At 42.9% G+C, this 25,479-nt stretch overlaps 1 protein-coding gene across 1 annotated transcript in view; it reads right to left on the bottom strand.

The window, feature by feature from the left end:
• FBXW8 (F-box and WD repeat domain containing 8) overlaps nt 1-25,479 on the bottom strand; it is a 123,548-nt gene that overhangs the window by 9,055 nt on the left and 89,014 nt on the right. The window contains exon 8 of the mRNA XM_017529535.2: nt 9,036-9,163. Coding sequence (XP_017385024.1) covers nt 9,036-9,163 — 128 coding nt within the window. The remainder of the gene's footprint in view (nt 1-9,035; nt 9,164-25,479) is intronic.

The following is a 25,479-nucleotide window of genomic DNA, read 5'->3' as shown; positions in this document are numbered from 1 at the left end:
AAGAATTCATCCGTGACGGGGAGGCCTTCAGCGGTACTGGTCGCCCTCTGTTTCTTGAGCTGAGAGGTGGAGGTGTGGGCATTCTCTGTTGTTCTTGAAACTGTACACGTACCTTCTAGATGCTCCCATACATCTGTTCTGTTTCATAATTTAAAAACAATACTGTCATCTATTTCTTAGATAAGGTGAAATAAAATAGGATGGTAACAGCACATCGTTTGAGAACACGGAGGAGGGACTGTTTCTTCTTCCTGCTAGGCCATGTGAACTGACAAGGCAGCGCAGGAGAACAGAGAGGTCCGTTGCTACAAATGCTGTTCAGTCCCGGATCTGCCAGTGAGGGATCTGGGACCAGAAAGACGCAGAGAGCATGAAGACTACTCTGAAAACCAAGGCGTCTCTCGGGAGCACTTACAGACACCTCTCCTTAGGCACGTGTAGGTAAGAGAACTCGGGCTGTGTGGGCAGAGAAGAGAGAAGAATAAATGCTGGAAACGGAACTCTGACTTTAGGCCAGAATGGGAACTTGAAAAGGACTGGGGAAGGGGGAGCGGAAATGTTTACCAAGTAGTTTTCAGTGCATATTTGGTTAATCAGAGTCTATTCTGCTATAGTGATTTCCATAAAGAGCCCCTCTGTTGAATATTTATACTCCATAATTTACAGTTTGGCTGTTAAGGAGACAAAGGCAAACACAAATTTGGTCCAGAAGTTCAAAGTTTGCCATCTGTTTTCCTATTGTATTTAGATACCAGTATGGATGGCTCCAAACAAAATAAACAAATAAACCAAAAGATACAGCCTTAGTGTCTTTTATATCACTAAGGAAAAAAAAATAGGCCAAACCAGCTTTAACGTCTCCCCATAAGAAAAAAGGAAAACCATTTTTCTGACATCTCCTTAGAGAAGCACCGCTCTGGCTTCTTGTCAACAACAGACAGAAACAGCAGACAGCACAGCATGCCAAGTCCACCCAAGCCATTCAGATTCACATGAAGAAACAGGTACCTGCCTCGGACATCTGACAGCACGCAGCACCGGCCCGAACGCCGTGCACCTTGGCAAAGCCTATCGTCGGCTCAGCCCTTGAACCAAATACTCGATGCTGGGAAACAGGTAGCACAGCAAATGGCACCAAAACATGCCAAGACAGCCGATTCCAGGGACAAAGAGGAGCCAACGGTAGATATTGTGAATCCCTATCTAGTGAGTATTTCATCAACTTTGCCTATTGAAAAGAAAAATAATTGGTCTGAAAGCTGTAATTGTATTATGTTTAATATTCATGGTTGGGTTTGGAGGACGGTTCCAACACTCCCTCTCTCCAGCCCCTCTCTAATGAAAATCACACCATAGGAGTCGGCTGTAGCCCACCAATTAAAACAAAAGACACCAGAACCTTCCAAAGACTCCAACAGAGGAGCATCCATCTGATGGGCAGGAAAACGTGCTGGAAGTGAAAGGGAGGCACGCTCTGGTTGGTCCTGTGTTAAGAGCTTTGAATAACTTATTATAACACTTGCAGATGGAGCAAATGCAACATTTACACCCCAATCCCTCTCTCTCTAACAGCAGGCAGCAGTGGCACGAGCACAGCACACAACTTTATACTTGTCAGGGCAAGAAGCAAGCACTGAGACTCTGTAATTGGGGGGTCACAACTCAGGGCGCGCTTCCTATTGGCTTGGATTAAATACTCCCATATGATAATGAGGCACACTGTATCTGACGGCAAGCTGAAGCCTATTCAGTGTCTGGCTCGGCAGTTTCATTAAGGAGGACCTGACCTTCAGCTATATTTCTATCCAGAAAATAAAGGGAACAAGCAATAAGGTGTTACAATGGAGGCTTTTTTTTTTTTTTTTGAACAAATTAATTTTTAAAATAGTATTTTTGTAAAAAAGAAATCAATACATGATTCTGTTTGGTCTCACTGAACCTTGGGCTATTAAAGAGGATTTTAAATATAACCTTATATGCCAAAATCAATAGCTTTATCTACAAAGCACTGACGATGGCCTTCGGTGAAAGATTCATTTTAAACAGCAACTAGAAAAACACGTATTTTCAGGTAGAAGTGGAAATACATGTTTTGCTAGTTGCTGTTCAATCCAACTAGGCTAGTTTAATCCAACTAGGCTAAGCTTAGTGCTTTCTGTATTTTAAGTCTGTACCTCTGAAGTTTAGAGTTCTTTGTAAGTAGAACATAAAATTCTATATGGCCAAGTAACAAGCCCTTCAGACTGGTCACTGAACCTTTCTGGTCCAGCATTAGATGGTCTTGAAGAGATCTGCTAGACCCAACATTCTGAGATCCATAACAAGTCCACCCAGTGGACAAAGATGATAACGTGTATACGGCCAAAAAAGGAGCACTGGATCCCAAGTTGGAAATACTAAAACTTCTAGTTATTAACTAAGTCATATGAATATGTCCTATATCCATATTGCTACTTTCATAGACAGTGATGCTGTTGGACATGCCTGACATTTGGAAGTTTACTGTATATTACTTATTTTAAAAAAGGTGAGGTATTGTAATCAAAAAGCTGTAGGTAATCCAGGCAGTGTGGCAGTGCCAGAACACAGACATACAGATCAATGGAATAGAACTGAGAGTCCAGAATAAACCCTCAAAGTTACAGTCCACTGATTTTCAACAGTGGTGCCAAGACAACTGAATGGGGAGAGAATTGTCTTTTCAACAGATGGTGCCAGGATAGCTGAATATTCACATGCAAAAGAATGAAGTTTAGGTCTCTACCTCACACCATATATAAAAATTAACTCCAAATGGATCACAGACGTCAGCGTAAGAGCCAAAACTATAAAACCCTCTGAAGAAAACTTAGGAGTTAATCTTCATGAGCCTGGGTTAAGAAATGGTTCCTTAGCTATGACATCAATAGCACAAATGACAAAAGGAAAAAATAGATAAATGGAATGTCATCAAAATTGAAAACTTGTGTGCTTCAAAGAATACAATCTAGAAAGTGAAAAGACAACCCACAGAATGGGAGAAAATATTTTGCAAATCACATATCTGATGAGAGATTTGTACATGGGCTATATAAACAACTCTAATAAGCACGTGAAAAGATATTCACCACCACTGGCCGTCAGAGAAATGCAAATCTAGAATTCAAGACAGTAGCAAGGGCTGGTGACAAGGTAGAGAAACTGGAACCCTCAATCCAGGGCTGGTGGGAATGTAAAAGGGTACAGCCACTATAGAAGAGTCTGGCAATTCCTCAAATGGTTCAACACAGAATTACCACAAATGCCAGCAATTCCACTCCCAGTGTATTTCCCCAGTGGAACTGAAAATATGCATCCACATACAAACGTACACATAAATGATAACAGTAACATTATCATAGTCAAAAAGTGGAAGCAACCCAAATGTCCATTAACTGATGAATGGATAAAGAAAACGTAGTATATCTGTAAAAGGGAATATTACTTGGCCAGAAAAAGGAATGACCTACTGATACATTCTACAAATTGGGTTTATCTTAAAAACATGCTAAGTGGAATAAGCCAGTCCTAGAAGGTCACAAGGTACATCATTCTATTTATAGGAGATGCTCAGGCAAATGCTTAGAGAAATAAAGTAGATTAGTGGTTGCTTAAAGCTGGAGGGATGAGGAAAATGGGGAGTGCCGTTAATGGGTATGGGGTTTCTATTTGGGGTGATGAAAATGTTCTAAAATGGACTGTAGTGATGACTGCACAACCTCATGGACCTACTAAAAACACGAAATTGTACGATTTAAATTGGTGAATTATGTGGCATGTAAATTAAATCTCAATATAGCTCCTAAAAAATAAACTTGAGACTATGGGGGAAAACACTGGAATTTGCTGGCTCAATGACTGTTGCCTTAGCAACCCAATTACAGCCTGGCATTTGCCCTTAGCACCAACTCTTGGTTCTCCATAGCATGGATTAGCTTCTCCCTGCTAGATCCCCAGTTTCACTGGTGAAAATGAGCAGATCACAGATGAGAAGGCTGAGAGCTACAGAATGGGAAGGGCCCTCATTTAATACAGCCCTCAACCACCGGCTACAGTGCTGACTTAAGTCACTGAAAAGAAAGGAGGGCATTCTGATTCTGGCCAGGTTGGAATAAGCCCACTACTGCCTCTCTCCTGCTGACTGCCAGCAAAACTTACGGACAAAACACAAATACAAACACCTGAGGACTCTGGAGAGTCAACCCAAGCTGATGGATTGCAGAGGAGAGTCAAACCTATGGAAGTGGCCGTATGGGGAGGAGTTTCCCATTTTTTCCCTTTTCCTCTTGCAGCCTTGCCCTGAGTATGGGCTACAATATGCAGCACTGTGAGGTGGTACAGGACGCCAAAACTCCAATAGAAACTCCAGCCTTCTGACCAGAGGAACAGAGGGGGGCCCTGCAGTCCCCAAAGAATAGGGATGAGGGTTGTTGTGGGTTTTTTCCTCTTTCTTGTGGCTGTGTCCCAAGGACAGTTCCTAGTCACATGCTGCATGGTGGCAGCAATGCAGGTAGGTAGAACTCTGACAGAAACCCCATCTTTCTGACCAGAGAACTATAAGGTAAAGGAGTCCCTGAAGGCTGGAAAGTGTAAGGATTAAGAGAGGAGGAACCTAGAGAAAGTGATTTCATAGTACCGTGTCTAAACCCACATAAATCCCAGGCTCATCCCTGGGCTATGTGGGACAGATTCAAAGCAGGACAGCAAAGGCTTTAAGAGCTCAAATAAGACTGAACCACTGCCAAGCCTCAGAATACCCCAAGTGGCATATGCACAGACCAAAAACAGAAAAGAAATTAAACAGCTTTGGAAAGCAAACTGACATTGGAGTCACCACCCACAGAGGGCAAAACAGAACTTGCCGTCTGAACCTAATCAGGGTGACTGCCTGTTTAAAAGCAAAACAAAACAAAAATCATTCTTTGAAGGATTACATAACAGGATCCAGAGGGTATCTAACACAACATCCACAATGTCCAGAATACAATTCAAAATTACTTGACATATCCCAAACCAAAACCCAAACAGGAAAAGGGAAAAGACAATTAACAGATGTCAACACTAAGATTAATCAGTTTGGGAATCCTCAATGACTTTAAAGAACCTGTGTAGCTATATTCCACAAGGTAAAGGTAAAATGCACAGGAACAGTAACAGCAACAACCTCAGCAGAGACACAGAAACTATACATATAAAATGAATGGAAATTTTTAACTAAGAAAATACGAAATCTGAAATAAAAAAATCATTGGACAGGCTCAACAGCAGAATGGAGATGACACGGGAAAGAGTCCGTAAACCTGAAGTTAGATCAACAGAGATGATGCAAAGATTTGTGAATGAACATGAACAGAGCTTTGGTGACCTATTGGAAATTTTCATAAGGTTTAACATTTACATGATTGAGGTTATCAGAAAGGGAGGAGAAAGAGATTATTAGTTCAGAAAAACTATGTAAGAAAATAATGGCATGAAACTTACCAAATTTAGTGAAAGACATACATATACAGATTCTAAATGTTTAATAAACCCCAGACAGGGTTTAAACTAAAAACAACAACAACAAAAAAGATTATTTCCTGCAGACTTTTCCTTAGTGGCTCATTCAAGCTTCTAATAAATGTCCCAATTCCTAAGCTATTAATTCATTGTTGCCTTCAGTGAATATATACTTTCATTTCATTGAAAACACCATTGATTCCAAGAAGCATCATTACTTTATATAACTTTTTAAAGTGCTGCCATTTTATGATGCAATTATAAAAGTCCATTCTGATTTCATAGATGTGAAATTTTTTTAAACGTACATCTTAGAATGAATAGAAAATATACTGTGCTAGACACCCATTGAGTACGAGACAGAGTATGGTAAGTGGAATGGACAGGAGCAGCCAGTCCTAACGCCAATGTGTATCACTCCCCAGTACCATTACTCATTGCTCTTTCTTCTTAGTCTTAGCAAGAAAAGACAAAATATGCATTCAGAAAAACTCATTATCTATACTGATAAAACTCTTATGCAAAATCCCACTTTTCTCTCTACCTCCATGTTTACAATCCTTCCCTCCCAGCGAGGGAAAAGCATACTCTAACCGTAAGTCAGTTTCCACCCCAATCTTTCTCTTGCTCTTCATCAGACTCTGTTTATTCTCTAGTTTTTCTTTATTTTTTGAGATGGAGTCTCACTCTGTCACCCAGGTTGGAATGCAGTGGTGTGATCTCGGCTACTGAAACCTCTCTTTGCCTCCTGGGTTCAAGTGATTCTCCTGCCACAGCCTCCTGAGTAGCTGGAGTTAGAAGCACATGCCACCACACCTGGCTAATTTTTGTATTTTAGTAGACATGGGGTTTCCCCATCTGGCCAGGCTGACCTTGAACTCTTGACCTCAAGTGTCTGGTTTTTCTTGAGAGAGCGATAGGCTAGATATTTTTTCATTTTTAATTGAAGCCCATTGTCCCCCCACACCCCCAAAATAAAACTCTCCAAAATTCCACCCATGTTTGCAAACTACTTAAAACTGATTCCTTACTTTAATGGAAACATATCTTTGTCTTAATCTGGGGCAGTTTTATGTACCTTTAGAGTCCATCTCATTCCCAAGTTATTTATAAAGCACTAAGAAAATGCAGTGGAAATTAAATTTTTAAAATAAAACAGGCAGGCTCTAGGGTTTGTAAAAAATTGCATCAGTCAGTAAGTGACAGCCAAGGACATAGTTCTCTTCATAGTATTTGACCCCTTACTCCCACTTTTGACATAAAACATAAGCTATGTAAGCCTGGGCCAGCATCTCTAAAGAGATCTGACTCACAGCTATTAAGCCTCTGGGGGAAAAAAGTGAGACTTCTCTCCACACACAGTCTAGCTTCCTCATTCCTTTTTTCTAGATGTGCAATTTTATTAAAACAACAAAAACAGATTTTCCCCTGTATTCTAAGCTGCTGACCCAGCAACCCTGACCCAGGGAGTATTCTTACATATGATGGCTGGCCCCTAATGTACCAGCAGTGGGCACACAGCTGGCACTGCTCGACGACTCACAGTGGTTAAATGCCAATTTGGATGCCCCACCTTCAACTCAAAGTCACCAGTTTGTTCTTTTCATCCACAGAGATAGAGCGTTTTTTAAAAAATGTAACATTGGCTTACTAATAAAATGGATTTAACATGATCAAATTTGGACTGCAAACTGACCAGAGAACCTGTGACACCAGGCATGACACCCCTCTCTGGCAGCACATACATAATGAGGCAGCCTGCTCCAGAGGAAAGGTCAGCTTTACTGAGTGCATAGAGTCACCCCTCAGTATCCACGGGGGACTGGATCCAAGACCCCCTGCCGATTCCAAAATCCACAGATACTCAGGTCCCACTTCACACAGAAAATGGCGTGGTATTTGCATATAGCCTACACATAACCTCCCATAGAAACCATCTCTAGATTACTTATAATACCTAATACAATGCCTACACATCATTTCATTATGGATTCAATATAGTACCTGGCTTGCTGCAAATTCAAGTGTTGCTTTTTGGAACTTGGTAGAAGTTTTTTCTTAATATTTTTGTAATTATGCAGAAAGCAGCGCTTTCCTCTCTGCAGCACCCTTCTAGTTTCCGGCGAGCCTAGCTGTGGCTGAAGCTCTAAATGCGCACACTGCAAGCAGACTCTGAGCATCACCCACATCCCCAAAAGCCCTCCACATCGCCTTGCCTCGAAAACAAACAGCTGCCAGGTCAGTGGATGGAGATGCTAGAAGCAGAGCGTGGAGCCTCTGCATAGTTCAGCCTGAAGACTAAAATGCAGGATTAAGACTACAAACTGACTTGATTCTTTTGCTGTGCCACATGTGGGCCACTTACCAAGCCTGATTTCTAAGGAGAACTAGCCTGGCGCGTGCCCAGACGCACACTGAGGAGTTCAGCCCTCAAGCACTGCAGTATCAGCCATTTTAGGAGGCCATGAGGAAAAATGATTATTTTTCTTCCTGATAAAGCATACTCACATCATCTTCTTGCTCTAAGTTGGGGGCAGACAGCTAGGGGTGAAGGTCAGGAGTTGGAAATATTATTGGACGAAGTAATTATTTTTGCAAGCTGCTGCAGTGGCAGGACAGAGATCTGGGCTCTGGCACAGAGGGGCACCCGCCTCACGATCTGACACCCGCCTCTGAGCAGCCCACCACCTGCAGCCCGGGGCCGGGCCCAGGGGAGGGGGCACCAGCAGCCCCTGGCCCTCAGCCATGCTACCTCTCTTCGGGGCACCAGATCAGACACAGCAGATAAATGGCCAAAAAAAAAAAGACCGGGGGGCGGTGGGGTGGGGGGAAGAAAAGGAAAAGAAAAAAACAATAAGAGAGGAGGCAAGGAGGGGGGAAGAAACCTAAAATTTGGACTCAGAGGGTCTTTTCAAACACTTTAATCCTTTCATGCTGATGGTTCCTGGGGCGCTGGGGGCTGGCACGGGCCCCTGTACCGGGAAAATCCGACTCCCTAAGCCAATGTGTTAAAGAGAAGGCTGCTAATCAGCTAAATAGAAACTGGAATCTGTTCACATGAAGTCTCTTTTTCCCTCCATCACCAGAGGGACACCACAGTGTTCTGAAATACACTCTTGACATCATTTGGCAGGCAACCCTATTTTGTTGAACATGATTCATCCCTTAGGTTATTGTTTTTAATATGAGAAAGTGAGCTTTTAAGTGCCAAACAAATTTTGCAGCAGGGGGACAAAAGATATTCCAAGTGGTCTCCCTGGACCTCCTACCAACTGCGTCCACCAAATGGCTTAAAAGAAAACCTTCCCGTGGTGCTTCAGAAATGAAGCAGAGACATAGCTATATCCAACCATTACCTAATACAGGACTTTGTTCCCCGCATCTAGAGTGTTTACGGGATCGGGGCTGAACTCAGGTGGGCAGCGCTGTTGAGTGAGAACCAGGCAGTGTGAGCAGTGCAGTGGGGGCCTTAGCAGAAGCTGCGGGGCTGCAAGGCAATGCCCTTTCAACTCACGTACCTCCCATCCCTGTTGCCACTGACCATGAGGTTGGGAGGGCTGTCGTTGAGGTTGACACACGTGAAGTCACGGAGAACGTTACCCAGCTTCAAGAGGTGACGTCCTGCTTCCAGGCCATACAGCAGAATCTGAGGGAGGAAGAGAAATGTGTGGGCCCACAATTCTGTACACCCGACAGACATCAAACACTTTCATTTCACCGACGGGGAGGACATGATCCTTACCACTCAGCTCCCGGGAAGATGTTCTGCCACTTACTTTCCTGATCTTTTTCAGGTTACTGATAGTATAGGGACATGGCTATTAGCGTGCTAGAAAGAAATGCAAAGGAAGATAGAAGGAAATCCCATGAATTCCTCAGACCAAGGTGATAACTCACAGGCCACAAGGAAAATGCCAAGTGGGGAAATCAGGTATACTAATTCCTTAATAAAGAGAAAGACATCCGGAAACTAAGGGCCACTGACTGCTTCTGATTTGGAATGAATGGGAAAGCTTGCAAGGCATCAGGGAACTTGCAGATGAACCAGCATGAGTTCTCATCTGAATTTATACCACAGGAGGGAAAAGAAAGAATAGTACAAAGACCAGGAGGATGAAGTTTGCATAGTTAGCCACTGGATGCGTCCTACAGACTGAACTACAAACCAAAACACAAACTTACTCCCAAACACTTTTCTGTTCACTCTCTGCTTGCTAATTTTAGGATGCTTTGTTCCATAGGGTTGGAAGTAAATAAGAAGAGGTACCCCTGATTTCCAGACAATGCATTGTTATATTAGAGAAGGCACCTCTGTACCTTCTCTCCAGTGGAAAAAAAAAATGACGTTTTTTTACTAAAAAAGTATTAATTCAATTCAACTTAATTCAAAGACCACTAAATGCTTGCTATGGGTCAGTCACTGTTGCAGGTGCTGAGGACACAGTCTTTGCCCCAAATTCACATTCAGAAGTATCCTCCTCATTAACACAAACACACACCAAGTTCTGAGCACTTTCAATCCTGTTGATCATGTGGTTGATATTTTTTAATTAATGATCTCAAAAGTTTTTGAGGGATTTTTTTAGGGGGTGGGGGGACAGGGTCTTGCTCTGCATCCAGGCTGGAGTGCAGTGGCACCATCATAGCTCACTGTAGCCTCAAATTCCTAAGCTCAGGTGATTTTCCCACCTCAGCCTCCCGCGTAGCTGGGATTACAGGTATGTGCCACCACGGCCCACTGATTTTTTCTTTTTTTTTTTTTTAATTAGAGAAGGGGTCTCACTACGTTGCCCGTGCTGGTCTCAAACTTTTGAGCTCAAGTAATCCTTCTACCTTGGCTTCCCAAAGTGCTGGGATTTACAGGCGTGAGCCACTGCACCCAGCCAAAGGTTTTAATAGTAATATTTTGTGGAAAGATCCCTCAGCACATACATGGAAATGATGTGCGTTTCTTCTTGTCAACCTATACATTTATCACTTGTGAGTATACAGATTTTTGCTTTAGTATTAAGAGGTTAATAACAAATATTCTCTATCTTGAAAATCATCAATCTTGTCAACACACATTTCTAACAAGTGAATCTTTGGAAATTTCTAATGGTCAAAGCAGCACTGTAATATTAACTATTGCAAACAGTGTCTGGAAGGTAAAAGGACACTTTCCAAATTTAAAATGCCCTCTTAATCCACCAAGCCTCCAGAGAACAATTGCAGTTGAAAAGAAAAATTTCTGACTCAGAAAATTTCAACAATTCGAAAATACAGAAAGTAAAATTATTATTCCAAGTAAGTATATAGAAATCACCAAATCTCCTATCCTCAGTGAATAACCTAAAAATTATATAAAATCAGCACCTGGAGGGAGAAAATAAACAGAGCAACCTCACAGTCTATTACAAAAGTAGTATTCTGCACCTACTTATCATTATAGAGTGTTCAAAAATGTGGTCTCAATAGTCTCTTGTTTTTAAAATACTTCAACTTCTGCAGCAGGAAGGTAAGGCCTTTAAATCAGTGAAATGCTAATGGTAAATCTGAGAGCTGAAATCTGATACTGAGGAGGTTCATGTGTCTTTATGTCTTCCAGTTGTTTTTTTTTTTTTTTTTGACAAGTGGATAAATTATTTGAGTGATACAGTGAGATGTAATCCCTTTCCAAAAAGACTCTCTGCAAATTCATCATAAAGACATCTAAGTTAGTAGTCCAGAGTCAAGTATTTTCTAAAATGTTTAATAATTCAACGAATCAGAACTATCTGAAGAGTACCTTTACCATGACGTTTAGTTAAAGACCATAGAGATTAGAAAACACATTACCCATCTCAAAGGCAGTTCTTTCTATGTTACAAGTCCCTTAACGACCTTTACCATTTCTCCCTCCCTCCCATGCTCTCTCTCTTTTAATAAGGTTGAGCAAATGGGACTTCATTTTATCTGATTGCCATAGACTAGTGAGATTAATTATTCATGCTCACACTCTCCCTCTTGTTAAGACCATGCATTAGACTAATTTTTCTCTTTATTGCCCTAGTTGAGTGAGTCTCAACCCGTGACCACTTGACTCATTCTCAGAGGTGTACGGATATGCTGGAAAACCTACCCCTAACTCCAGTCCTGGAGAAAATACTCTGCACTAATGCGGCTGCCAGGTGGAAAGATGATGTTGAGGATGTGTCCTTTTAAGAACCGGGTACAGATTATAGAAGAACTTGAACAGTGATTACACAGCAAATTTCTACAGGGATTAGATGTATCCGTAAGAATTAGCTAAAACAGCTAAACCATGTAGAGACTGGTAGTGTGTTTCACAAAAGTAACTATAAGAAATGCATGACACAGGGAAGAATTTTTTCTTCTTTTTGGCTTTCAGGTAGACCTAGAAGGGAATGGGGGGAAAGCAAGCACTCCCTTTAAAAAAATTTAGCAGAAAGTTCTCTATTCATCTATTTTTTTTCTTAGAGATCTTAAAGTATTTCCATAAATCCCAGTCTTAGAATCTTTACTTGCAATTTTGTCAATGATTCTGATTTATCTGAAATCTATTTCTACAAATCTTTTTCTGATTTCAAGTATAATATATCTTACAACAAATTCTAACATGATAGACTTATATAAAGAAAGTGGTAGCCCTCTGTATATTTATCTCTCAGAAATCACTTTTAACAGTGTGATGTATACACTTCTAGACTTTTCTTCTACACATTTTTGTGTATATACATTTTTTTCCTAAATGGGATTATTTTACACCTCTTTTTCCCTAAATGTCAGTGTCTATAGATAGATCTTGTTCTTTTTAATGGTTGTATAGAATTTCTCTGTGGAAACACAATTCCATATGGGTGGATAGCTGGATTGTTTCTAATTTTTAGATAAAATAAATAATGCTGTGATTCATTTAAGAGCCAGTCAACAGATATTTATCAATCATCTTCTAGGCACTAGGCACTGGAACGACGTGCAGGGACACTGGGTGATGTGCGGAAGTCCCAGCCTGCTGCCAGCTGATAGAGCTCGCCTCTTCCCCAGCTGGGGCCTGACCGCCAGCTGTCCTGCTCCTCCATAGATGGGGCCTGCCTCTCTAAGGAGACCCACCGACCATCTTCCGGCCCTGTACCTGGCAGCTGGTGTCTTAAGCAGCAGGGGCAGCAGTCTAGAGTCAGGAGGGAGACAGCAGCCACTGCCGTGGGCAGGTGGGCCCCGCAGTGTCCAGGTGTGGCCTAGACTGGCTTTCTAGCCAAACTATGAAGGAAAGAGCGGAAAGATGGCTCTTGTCTTGTCCCTGTTGTAGGGGGATAGGGGGAGGTGGGGGGGAAGCAGGCTGAGCTCAAGGCAGACCAACTTCCTCCTTCACTCAGTAAGAAACACATTTATTAACACCGCAAGCTTTTCCTAAATTGGGGGCTACCACCTTCAAAATTAATCATGAACCACTTGGAGACTGAAATCACTGTCAAGCGATTATAGAGCCTTGCCTTCCCAGAATTTTGGTCCTATATTGATGAATGAAGAAAGGAACTCTGTGTTTTCTTTAATTTTACTGAAATACTGAGTCTTCATAATCAAATATCTGCTATAGGCATTAAACTGACAACCACCACCCCAGAAGCTGGTCAGCTCCCCAGAAGCCCAGCAGCTCAGGAGGGGTCGAAAGGCTTCCTTACAAGATAATAGCATTTTAAACGCTTTTTCAATTAAAGAGGATTTGTTGGCCGCCATTTAAAAAGGGCAAGTGGCAAAGAGAGCCAAAGGTTAGGAGGTGCTGTGCTGCACTGAGTGGAGTCTAAGAGAAGAGGCACGAGAGGAAGACGTGACCACACTTCCTGGAGATGATACCATCTACCCACTTTCTCTTCTGATTCCTAGTAACCTATCTCCAACACTGCCTCACACATGTGGCTCTTCTGAGCGGGAAGTTGTGATCAGAAGCCAGACGCTGGGCGGCATGGCAGTTAAACCTGCTGCTCTCTCCTTCTCCGTCCTTTCTGCTCTCTTCTCTGTGACATCCTCGGCACGCAGTGCCCGTTCCCCTGGTCAGCGCTGAGAGTTCTCGCTGTCTACACATGTCATGTGCTGTTTTAACAGGGCCATCCTGGTCTGTGTCCTATCTTCTTCCGGCTTTTCCCCAGATCTGTGGTTCTCAGATACCGGAGGGGAGGAGGCCATGACTCTAGCAGGTCAGGGGAGGCTCTGCAGCACTGTAACCAAGCACCACACCACATCACACCACATGCTTAAACACTCTCCTAGGCCTCAACTCTAAAGTTTCTGGGTCAGAGATCCTATCATTCATTCATTCATGTAGCAGTTATTAAAGGCCAGCATGTGCCAGGTACAGTGACAGTTACGCATTGCTGCATCTCACTAAGTGCCTGCATTTGTATTTGGAGGCTCACTGACTGGTACACAATGCCAGGCAAATCCAGGGCTTCCCACAGTCTCAGACCCCACAGATATTCAGATGTTGCTTTTAGTGCTTAACACCTTCCTCAACTCCTGGATCTTGCTGCTGGTGTGTACAAAGGAACTGCTCCATCCTACCCAAAACAGACGATGGTTCCACAGAGATCTCTTCATACTATCCAGATGCCAGAGTGCCCCAACTGCATCCAGTCCGACAGTCCCACTTCTGACAACATGGCCGACAAGAATGTCTAGAAAAGCCTGCCATTTACAAACAGTGTCCATGCTGGATAAGACTCACCCTATCATCAATCCTTTAGACATTCTGTGTAATAAGCAATCAGAGAAATTCACAGGAGCCCAAAATGAAGACAGCACGAAACCCAGGAAGGTAAGTGAGCATTCAAGCAAGGAGCTAGTGTGGGGTCTTCCTCCAGTATCAGGATGGAGTGCTGGGGAAACAGGAGAGCAAGCGTCTGCCCGGCATGAAGTAGAACATACAGTCAGGCCCCTGCAGGGCTGCATACACTCCGTAAAAGCAAGCAAGACGGGGAAGGTATCTATTGGTGCAGAGAGCTTACGCAGAAACTTGCCTGCCTCAGCTTCAGTTCAGGGTGGAACACAGTCTGCAGTCACAGGTCTGCCCCACACAAGTTCTGGGTTTGAGTTTACACCACCTGCAAGGCTAGAAGAACCCAAACTTCATAAAGTATTTTCGGGTTGGTAACATACCTCCTGGTACCTCGGCAGAATCTTCTCAGGAGGGAAACAGTCTCAACTCAGGCCCCTTTAAGAAACCTACAAATCAAGATCAGCTGAGTATTAGCTCACAATTAAAAAAAAAAAAATCCAAAAACGGCAAGAAATAATTTATCATATGTGAGAGACAGAAAAATAAGGAGAATTAGACCTCCAGGCATGATCAGATAAATAATACAAAACAGGCATGCTGAAAATGTTTACAGATAAGGAGAGGATAAAAAGCAGGAAATCGGATTAAGCAGATTTAAAAAACAAAACACAGAATTTCTAGAGATTAAAAAGTCAGTGGATGAGATAAGTAAGAAATAACAAGTCCAAGAGATAAACTGTGGACTGGAAGATGGAGTCGAGGAATTACGTGAAATGCAATGTGGAGAGGGATGGGAAATCTGAATGCGCAGTGAGCATCGCAGAGGAGGAGAGAAGCTGCCTTCACACACACCTCACCTGAGCTCCACTCAGGCTGCACTGCGAGAAATTTCCAACAAGATAAGGGCCGAGAATTCTCCACTACTGAAAGGAAGGATGCACAAGAAATCCCAGACAGGACAGAAGTAAATAAATCCACACGTGGAGACACTGGCATGAAACCACAGAAAATTAAAGACAAGAAGATCTTAAAAGCAGCCAAAAGGAGAGAAAGTCCTAAAAGAGAATGACAGTGAGACTGACAGCCAACTCATCAGTAGTGTCAGCGGAAGACAAAACCAGTCATCTCCTCAGAGGCCGAGTGAAAATAACTGTCAAGCTAGAACTGTAAAAGACTAGCAAAACTATCTTTCAAGGATAAGCATGAAATGAAGGTGCTGTAAGAAAGAAACACAGCAAACACTTTAGTGACCAAGAAGTCCTCACTAAAGACACTTCTAAAGAATGCACTTTTGGGAGACAGAAAATCATTCCAGAAAAAAGGTCTGAGATGCTGGAAGAAACAGTCAACAAAGATTCAAGTACCGGGCATAAAAGAATGCAGACGCTATCTGCAAAACAACAGTGTTGATTTGGGGCTTAAATACATAGAATACTCTGTACCTAGTCTTTATTCCAACCGGTCAAATACCATGAATCAGGAAAGCGTACCATAACCATGAAGATGCCAGGGGCGCAGGGTGCACCCGTGCCCCTTGCACTATTATCTGGAAAGAACAGAAGCTCCGCTGGATACCTGTGCCATGTTTGGCATGTAGGAGAGGCTCAGCACCACATTCAGTGAAAGAATGAACAGATGAATACACACTGCACATGTCTGCATGTCTCTATCCCTTACAGGTGACTGCTATGCTGCTCTTACAGTAAAGACAGGCTTCATGCATACAAATGAAGGCACAAAGTCAATTTGCTGTCCACTAGCTCCAATGTATATGGCTGTTTGCTAAGTGCCAGGTACACATTAATTCAGTGCAGATCTTCAGGTACAAGACTCGTAATGCTCCTTTTTAAAAAACAAAAGATACAAAAGAAAAAGTCCTATACATCTTCATGGTAGAATTCACTCATGTAAACGACCCATGTTGCTATTCTGACCCAACATAAATATGATCCACAGAAATGTGGAATTTAACTACAAAAATGCAAGGTCTGCATATCAATGTTCATGCACAAGCTAAGTGAACAGTCTCTATAAATTCACAGATGAGATAAGACTTTTAAAAAAAGGGATGAGAAAGACAATTGGGGAGAGAGGGGGAGCTAGTGAGAAAAGAGTAAATCATACACAAAACAGCCAATAAAAAAAATAAAAAAGCAGTTAATATACATGAATAATGGATGTCTGATTTAAAAGCAGTTTACTCCGATATGATGTAATTTTTGACAATCAGCCAGAGAGACTATTTTGTAAGTCCTTGCCAGAGATAAGTCATAGCGTGAGGCTTGGTAACACAGCTGTATCTGTGAACATGTGGAAAATGACTTTCACCACCATCCCAAAGGTGACTGTCTGTTAGTAAGCAGAACCTTGTCTTTCAGGTGCACTTTGCAGCAGCAACCAGCAAGATGCAAATCTTAAAGAAATGGATCCCTGACACCCTTGACGTTCCCTGCAACATGGCACCCCTTAACAGTCTCCATGACATGCTTCTGGCACCGTCCATGCTCAAATTCAGCACAAAGGGAGAAGCAGCCTGAGCTGCTTTCATGTTTAAGTTTTAATTGGAGTAACAAGCCCACGAGGCCAAGATATTTCAGGGATAGGACAGTGTTGCTGAGCGTCGCCAGGCGCTGGGTAGGCAAGGCCTGTGTGCGCTCCCCACTACCACGTGCCAGTGCACCTGCAACCCCCGCTGTTCCAGGACTGGACTCTTCCCGGGGAGGCAGTGCCAACTGCCGCAGGCTGTGCCAAACGTGGGGGCTTTGTGATGTGGGCAGATGTCTACAAAGGACCGGAGCAAGGCCAAACCAACACCTATTGTGACCTAAGCCTGAAAGGAACCCAGAGAGCAAGAGTATACTCGGCTAAAAATCCAGGCAAAAATCATCCAAACCGGCCAGTCTCTCTCTCAGCATGTCCAGGGGTACTGGGAATAATAAAAGAAGGCCGGGTCTACTTCGTGGAGTGAGCAGAATACGGCTCTCTCTTTGCTTTGGGAATCCCTTTAGTTCATCTCTGTCTCAGTGCTGGTGTAAGGATAAGAAATGTAATGATGAAGAACTGGTTAACGCTCACATAAAACGAACAGGGAATATTCATGTCAGAGCAGTGAGTCCAGGGAAGAGATGATAATCATCATGCAAACGTATGACTGGGAGCTGAAAACCCTCACCCCCTCCTTCATGCTCCCAACAGGTCTCGTCCCCACAGAGAGCACGGGCAGTGTCAAAATGCCACGAATGCTGGCCACACGGAAAGAATCCCCAAGAGAAAGTCATTAAATCTATCTTACGGGATAAAAACTGAGGCTGCAAACTATGAAATAAACTCTTTAAAATTAAAGGCAACTTGCATATTATTTTGAAAATGAAAAGGTTACCATAAGATGCTCATGATGGACAAGTATCTGTATGCCAACAGGGCTTAATGAACATCGTACATGAAATTCGGTATATTACACTAGCTTGGTTATCAATGTTCTTTTGGCTAGCCTGGCAACTTCTAGTTTGGCCCCAAGTTAGACTGGACAAAGGCTTAGAAGAGGGCAGGCAGGCAGCTAAAATCAGATCACTGAAGCAAACAGCCACAGGGAGAGCCTGGGAAACCGCTGTGAATAATCAGGGCCTTTGGTGGAGGGCAGCAGGTCACCCCAGGGCTCCCCCAGCCCCTTAAGGCATAACCGCCTCTACTCACTCTACATTGTTGGCAGAGACATGTGCTCAGCAGCATTCTGCACATAAATGAACACTACATATATGAGCGCTTTGTAATACCCAGGGCATGCCTTTCACACAAATCCCTTGGGAATAGCCTTCCATTTGAATCTCACAACCACCAAGAGGGAGAGAAGACAAATACTTCTGCCTACAAATTGTGCATCAAGAAACTGAGGCGTAAATACTTTTAAAAAGCTTGCCCCAAAATTACATGGGTAACAAAAGGAGCTGAGGTAGCAGTAGGTGGAGCCCAGCTCGTGTCATTCCTACGTCACTTTGCTACCATATCACAGTGTCTTTCCTGTCCTGCCAAAATACTTATTAATAACAGCTAATATTTGTAATACTCTCTTACGTGCAAAACACTGCTATGATGCATTATCTCACCTGACCCCCACAATGCTGTAACGTAGAAACTCTGATTTTACTCCCTTTACACAGGAGAATATGGAGCCCTACAGAGCTCAAACCTCTTGCCCAGTTAGGAAGTTCTGGCACCAGGATTCAAACCTGAGTGGGTGGGCTGGCTCATGCTCTTTAAACCTCTACCCCAGGGTGCTCAAAGTGTGGTTCTGGGACTAGTAGCCTCAGCTGCAATGGGCACTTGTTAGACATGCAAATTCTCATGCCCCACCCGATGCTGAGTCAGAAGCTCTAGGGGTGGGGCCAGTGATTAGTGTTTTAATCAAGTCTCCTGCAAATTCTGACGCCCGCTGGCATGTAAGAACGCCCATGCTATACCTATATTGCCTTTCATGCTAATGAAGAACTTCAGCCATTAAAGTGGCAAGTGTTACTCAGCTATCAATGTTTACTTCCTGCTTCCCACTTGCTGCTAATCTGGGGAAGCAGTAGTGCTGGGCAGTGATGATATGAAAACGTGAGATGCAGACCCCGTGTTCTACATGAGCTCAGAACCAGAGCTCTGATGCTCAATAAGAGGCAGACAGTTGGTAAGGCTGCTTCTGGTAAGTGGGACTCTTTTTCCCAAAGGACATGGCAAGACAGGAGAGAAAGAGGGGATGCTGGTGCCAGTCCCCAGTCAGGAATGAATGTGGCACATTCAGGATGGCACCAGCCTGGCTGGGGGCCTGACTAGAGCAAGGGGCTCATTCTGGAAGCACAGGACTAGAGAGCTAGGAGTTAAGATGGAGCCCAACTCCCCACAGTCTAGAAGGCCAGGCTGAAGGCAGGCACCAGGGCCTTGCCCATGCTCCTCGCCATGCAGCCAGTGCTCTGAAAAAACCTGAAGTGGACTGTGAGGAGGGGCACTGACAAGTGGGCAGGTGCTACAAGAGTATAAAGGTGAGGAAAGGGCAGGGGCAAACCAGGGAGGGGAAATTCGCTCAGGGTGTCATTTTCATATCATTTTCAACATACCTTTAAAACTTACTGTGATCATGAGATCACAGTACAAGCTCAAAACCCAAGGAAACAGCACAGTGCAAAGAAGCTACCTGCGCCAGATGGCCTCACCTGCAAAGAAATCTGTATGAGCAATTCAGTTTGGGGCCTGTCGGTCATCCCATGTCCCGGGCACAGGTCTCCTGCAGCAGCGGCAAGCTGAGGCTGGAAGCCAGGTCCAGTAGAGCGGCTCCCTGGACACATCCACTTCCTCATGTTAATGCACCATCAGCCCCATGGCTCCCCCCAGGTCCCTTAGTTTGGAATGTGACCGCTCAGATGTGGGCTGAGCAGGAGTTTTCCTTTGCCTCTCTACAAAGGGGATTTACCCAGTAAATTAATAACACACTGAGGGAATGCTTTAAAGAGTAACTTTGCGTCCATTAGAAGGATTCATCTGCAACTCAATAATTGATAAGTTAATTATAAACCCACTCTCTAACCCAGTGCCTTATAGAAGACTGAAGTGCGGAGGAAATTAATAAATCATAGTCATCTATGTGCTGAATAAAAACAGAAAGTTCTCTACTTGGTAATATTTTGAGTGTCTAAACTGCGATGTGTATTTTGAAACAGTAAAATGTTTTAAACATTCAGAAATTCAACTCACATAGGCCATTTGCTGAGTGCCCTCTTGCTCCTACTCTGCCCCAAACCAACATCAGTCTCAACTGTCTGGACACGAAGGGAAAGCACACAACTTCTTCTGCAGCACTAGTGTTTGCACCTCTGGAACAAAGGCAAACATTTCCAATACGGCTCCCTTAGCTCACCATGAACTGGAGAGCGAGCTGATTTTTAACACAAACAATGCCCAGGCAGTGTTCACGCCGAGGCTCATCTGGCACAAACAAACCAAAGCCCTACCCATCTGTGAAGGTGAAATAAACAGAGTTAGCTCTAAGTTCATGCTCTTCCATGGGTGTGGGATGTTAAACCAGGAAGGAAATTCCACATAAATCATCAGGAAGAAAAATCAGGCTCTAACATTCTAAGCTTAATTTGAAAGCCAAAAGAGAAGAAAGGCAATGAACATCATATTCTTTAATGTAAATGGTTCTGTGAACTTGCTCAGAGCCTCAAGAAGACTAATTCCTTTAAAAATCAGAAAATGGTACAAATGTTAGTGGCATACAGGAACTAGGCAAGTGTGAATAAAGACAAAAGACACTGAAAACTTGGTACCAGCCCTCTCCAATAAGGCTTCCCATTCTGAAGGCTCTCACATGAAGTGACAGCATTCACATTAGCTTATTGCATTAGTTCTGCGTGGAAGCTAAACTGACCTGTCCCATTCTACTACAAATGCATTCTTTCAAAACAATTCTTGGGAAAGTGAATCCTGTGAAGAAGCATGGGCCGCTATCCCAACAGGCATGGCTTCAGCAGGGCTCCCGGTGCTACTGCAGGCCTGAATATACCTGGTGCTGCTTCCAGCCACTGGAACCCCCCTTCTGCAGGCCCTGCTGCCTCTGCTTAGACTGCTCTCTCCCTGACTTTGTCTGAAAAACTCCAACCTGACCCTAAAGCTGCTGGGGATGGGGGTGAAGGAGGAACCTAACAAGTGCTGAGCACCAGCCACATACAAAGCATATTACCTCTTTCTTGGGTATTAGCTCTAGTATCCACATGGGGAAGCCGAGGCAAGTAACTTGCCTAAGGTTTACCTGACTCCAGAACCCTTGCTCAGTCTCCAGTGGTGATGCAGCTACTACCTTGACTGTAGCTGAAAGGAACTTTTCCCTATATCTACATTCTGTATCACTTCCGGGATCCCTAAAGACCCTAAAGATGATGGCTTCTGTAATAAGAAGCAATATTCCTATAGACACTCTTCACAGAATAACCCACTCAGCTGTACAGAGTATCAGAGATGGTCCAGTCCTCAAAGGTCTCTAAGCCAGAGGTTTCTCGCTCTTGTCTTGAGAAACTCTAGGGCTCTGTGGAGGTGCTTCAAGGTCTTCACAACAAGTGAGAAGAATTTCATTTATTATTTATTATTAACCATATCTAAATACAATATCAACTATGGATACCATTTTAATATTAAACATGTACAAAATGCCTTTGAATGTTCATTCCTCATTTATTTATCTATATGATTTTCCATCACTCTGGAATTCAACAAGTTCATCGTGCCTAAGGTCATAAGGCCTTCTTATGATCGCGTGTCCATCTCAACATGCCTCCTTTACATTGCCAAGTCACTGTGAAGGACCACAAGGCTGTAATCCCCGAGGCAGATATGATATGTGACTCGTCTCTACGTTTCCAGTGCCAATCAGATATCACATAGCATGTGTTCAATCAGCATTCGTTAACAATGACGGCAACCTTCACGACAACTATGGACCCTTTGGGAGTCAGCACCACTCAATAGCCCAGAAAACTGGTCTTCACCAGTTATCTGTCTACACTTCTCCATGAAGCAAATAAATATTAAAAATGTTAAAGGTTTCAGGTAAAAATGAAAATGAAGTTAGACATTTCCTTTGTGAACTTTCAATTTTTTAAATTTAAAATTCTAATTTCATTTTCATCCTGCTTGTAAAATACCAAGTTTTTTTTTTTTTTTCCTTCTCTGGACTAGAATCTTGAACAAAAGGAAAGAGAGAGTTCCTGTTCGGCTGGAGGTATGGGAGAATGTGGCCACAATCTATGTGCACTGCATTTCTGATTCCACAGGCTCTCCCAGACAGATATTTCAACTTGTGATGAGTGCAAGCAACCAATCCAGAGTCTCTTCACGTCTCTGTATGGGGAATAATTATCATAAGAGACGTTAGCGATGATTTTCCAGCGTGATGTAAGCTGAGGCAGCAGCGCCAAGCAAGCGTCCTTGTCACGCGCATTCCAGCCTCCTGGATTACTTCACTCACAGCTCTCTGATTAGGATGCACGCCGTGTGCTGCTTAATACAATCTGCCATCAAATGCCAAGTACTTCAGACCTAAATTAGGAAATATGTCCAAATGCACAGAATGATGCTAAGAGCCCTAAGTGGATCTCTCTCTTCCTTTATGAGGCCTGAGGTTCGTCATCAACCTCATGCTCTTAAACAAGGCAATTCACTCTTATAACCCTCCACCTCTGAGAGCAGAATTTAATTCAGGCAGCAAAAGAATTAATAAAGATTATACGGTCTCATAAATATGTGTTCACAGATGAAAGTATTTTTGACAGATTCAAGAACTATGAGACATAAAAACAAATTTCAAAGGGCTGCTTGGGCACGAAGGCTACATTAACAGTTCACACTGATTTTTGCACCACAGCACCATCAAGAGATGACGCCAGAGTAATTACTTTTACATTTGTTTTCTTTCACAATCATATGCCACTTAGTAGTGACTATCTGTGATGTCCTGTATGCCACTGAAGTCTGAGAACCCAAGAATGCAACATCAGAACTTAAGAATCCATTTTTGTCCAAGAGTAAAAGACCTTCAAGCAGCCCTTCTTCCTACATACAGCTTACCCAGCAAGACGTAGGAACTGATGAAAACAGACCAAACGCTGCCTGCCCAGTACTTTCTGCCAACAATAGGCAGAGCTGTTAGGAACTCTGGGGCAATGCTTAGAGAAGAAATGATAGAACAATGGATTCCTCAGCCCATTTCAGATGCCCTCAGCAACTCAGAATCCTCCAGTGGATTGGCTCAACACAACTCCATAGCCAAAAGGTTTAAACCACCTACGTTGCTTAAAGAATCCAGAAATGTGGTTCAGGACAGCAGCCCAAATGTCACGTGTTCAACCGTCCTCATTTTACAGAATAGAAAAGGGGCAGCTCAGATTGAAAGAATTGTGGGCTCTTCCTTAAATGGGCACCGAATAAGCCCGGAAGGGGAGTGTATCAGTGGATGCTGCAGCTCTGTCTTTCCACCATGACACCGGCCTCACACGGCTGTCAGTCATGCTGCACTGATTCTAGGGGAAGTTGTCTGTTCCAGTCATTCACTCTAAAAGCAGAGAGCTGAAAAATAATTTAAATGAAGGGCAGGACCAGTCAGATCTCTGTATATCCCCCGGCCTCATTTTTTGTAGTCGTTCTGTAAAGCCTATCAGAGAAAAGCTGTCAAAGACCCACTAGGGGAATGGGATGCCCTGCCATCCACCACTGCCCAAGGTACAACTTCTGTGGAGGGCAATGTCTATTTAATTATGGAGGCACAGGTCCGTCTGACCCGCATGTCTCCTTGAAGGAACCGATCCTACAAATACATTCATGTGGACCAACTGTTGTTTACAATAGCAAAACACCAGAAGCAATTTGTCATCCATCCATAGGGAGCTAGCAAATTAATTAAAGCACATCCACAAAGTATATCATAAAGTTGTAAAAAATCAAAAGCAAAACACCAAAAAGTTATTTGTTATGTCATAGAAATGATCTCCAAGAGATTCTGTTGCAGGAAAAAGCAAGCTGCAGAACAATAATGTCGCACTTTACGATTTTCATTTTTTACGTGGGGGTTGAGACTACGTATGGCAATTTGATTAAAGTGCATAAACTGTCTCAGGAAGAATGCACAAGAAACCGGCAACACTGGTTTGTCTCTACACAGAGGAACTGGGTGGCAGGTTTGAGGAAGTGGGAAGGAATCCTCCTACCGCACGCCCTTCGTTCCTATCTTTTGATTCCTGAATTAGGTGAATGCATTACCCCATAAAAAAATACTTTTCTTTAGATGTTTAAAAATCTGTGTTCTCTTTTCTGTTCCACTGATCTACGTATCTACTTTTATGCCAGTACCATGCTGTTTTGACTATTATAGCCTTGCAGTATAATTTGAAGTCAGGTAATGGGATGCTTCTAGATTTGTTCCTTTTTCTTAGGGTTGCTTGGGCTATTTGGGCTCTTTTTGGTTCCATAAGAATTTTAGGGTTGTTTTTAAACATACACAAACGAAGGGACGCCCAATTCAGTAAATAGTACTGGGAAAATTGGATAACCACATGTAGAAAAATAAAACGGGATACCTATCTCTCTCCATATGTAAAAATTAACAAAGATAGATTAAAGACTTAAATCTAAGACTTGAAACCATAAAAATTCTAGAAGAAAACATAGGAAAGACTCTTTTGGACACTGGCCTAGACAAATAATTTATGTCTAAAATCCCAAAAGCAAATGTAACAAAAACAAATAAATGGCACCTAATTAAACTAAAAAGCTTCTGCACAGCAAAAGAAATAATCAACAGAGTAAACAGACAATCCACACAACAGGAGAAAATATTTGCAAACTATATATCCAACAAAGGACTAATATCCAGAATATACTAGGAACTCAAACAAATCAGCAGGAAAAAAAACACCAAAACAAATAATCCCATTAAAAAGCGAGCAAATGACATGAACAGATATTTCTCAAAAGAATATATACAAATTGCCAACAAACATAAGAGACAATGCTCAACATCACTAATCTTCAGGGAAATGCAAATTAAAACCACAATGAGATGCCACCTTATCCCAGCCAGAAAGGCCATTATTAAAAAGTCAAAAAAAACAGGCCAGGTGAGGTGGCTCATGCCTGTAGTTACAGCACTTTGGGAGGCCAAGGCAGGCAGATCATGAGGTCAGGAGTTTGAGACCAGCCTGGCCAACATGGTGAAACCCCTTTTCTACTAAAAATATAAAAATTAGCTGGGTGTGGTGGCACGCGCCTGTAAGCCCAGCTACTTGGGAGGCTGAGGCAGGAGAATCTCTTGAACCCAGGTGGCAGAGGTTGCAGTGAGCTGATATCGCACCACTGCATTCCAGCCTAGGTGACAGGGCACAACTCTGTCTCAAACAAACAAACAAACAAACCCAACAGTGTGGATGTGGTGAAAAGGGAATGCTTATACACTGCTGGTAGGCATGTAAATTAGTACAATCTCTATGGAAAACAGTATGGAGATTTCTCAGATAACTAAAAGGAGATCTGCCGTTCGATAGAGCAATCCTACTACTGGTTATCTACCCAAAGGAAAACAAGTCATTATATAAAAAAGACACCTGCACTCATATGTTTATTGCAGCACAAATCACAATTGCAAAGATATGGAACCAAGCTCAGTGCCCATCAACCAATGAGTGGAT

Source organism: Cebus imitator, unplaced genomic scaffold (genome assembly GCF_001604975.1).
Source record: "Cebus imitator isolate Cc_AM_T3 unplaced genomic scaffold, Cebus_imitator-1.0 Scaffold59, whole genome shotgun sequence".
NCBI classification, from domain to species: domain Eukaryota; kingdom Metazoa; phylum Chordata; class Mammalia; order Primates; family Cebidae; genus Cebus; species Cebus imitator.
Note: the sequence above shows the minus strand (reverse complement) of the source record. Positions and strands in the feature narration are given on the sequence as shown.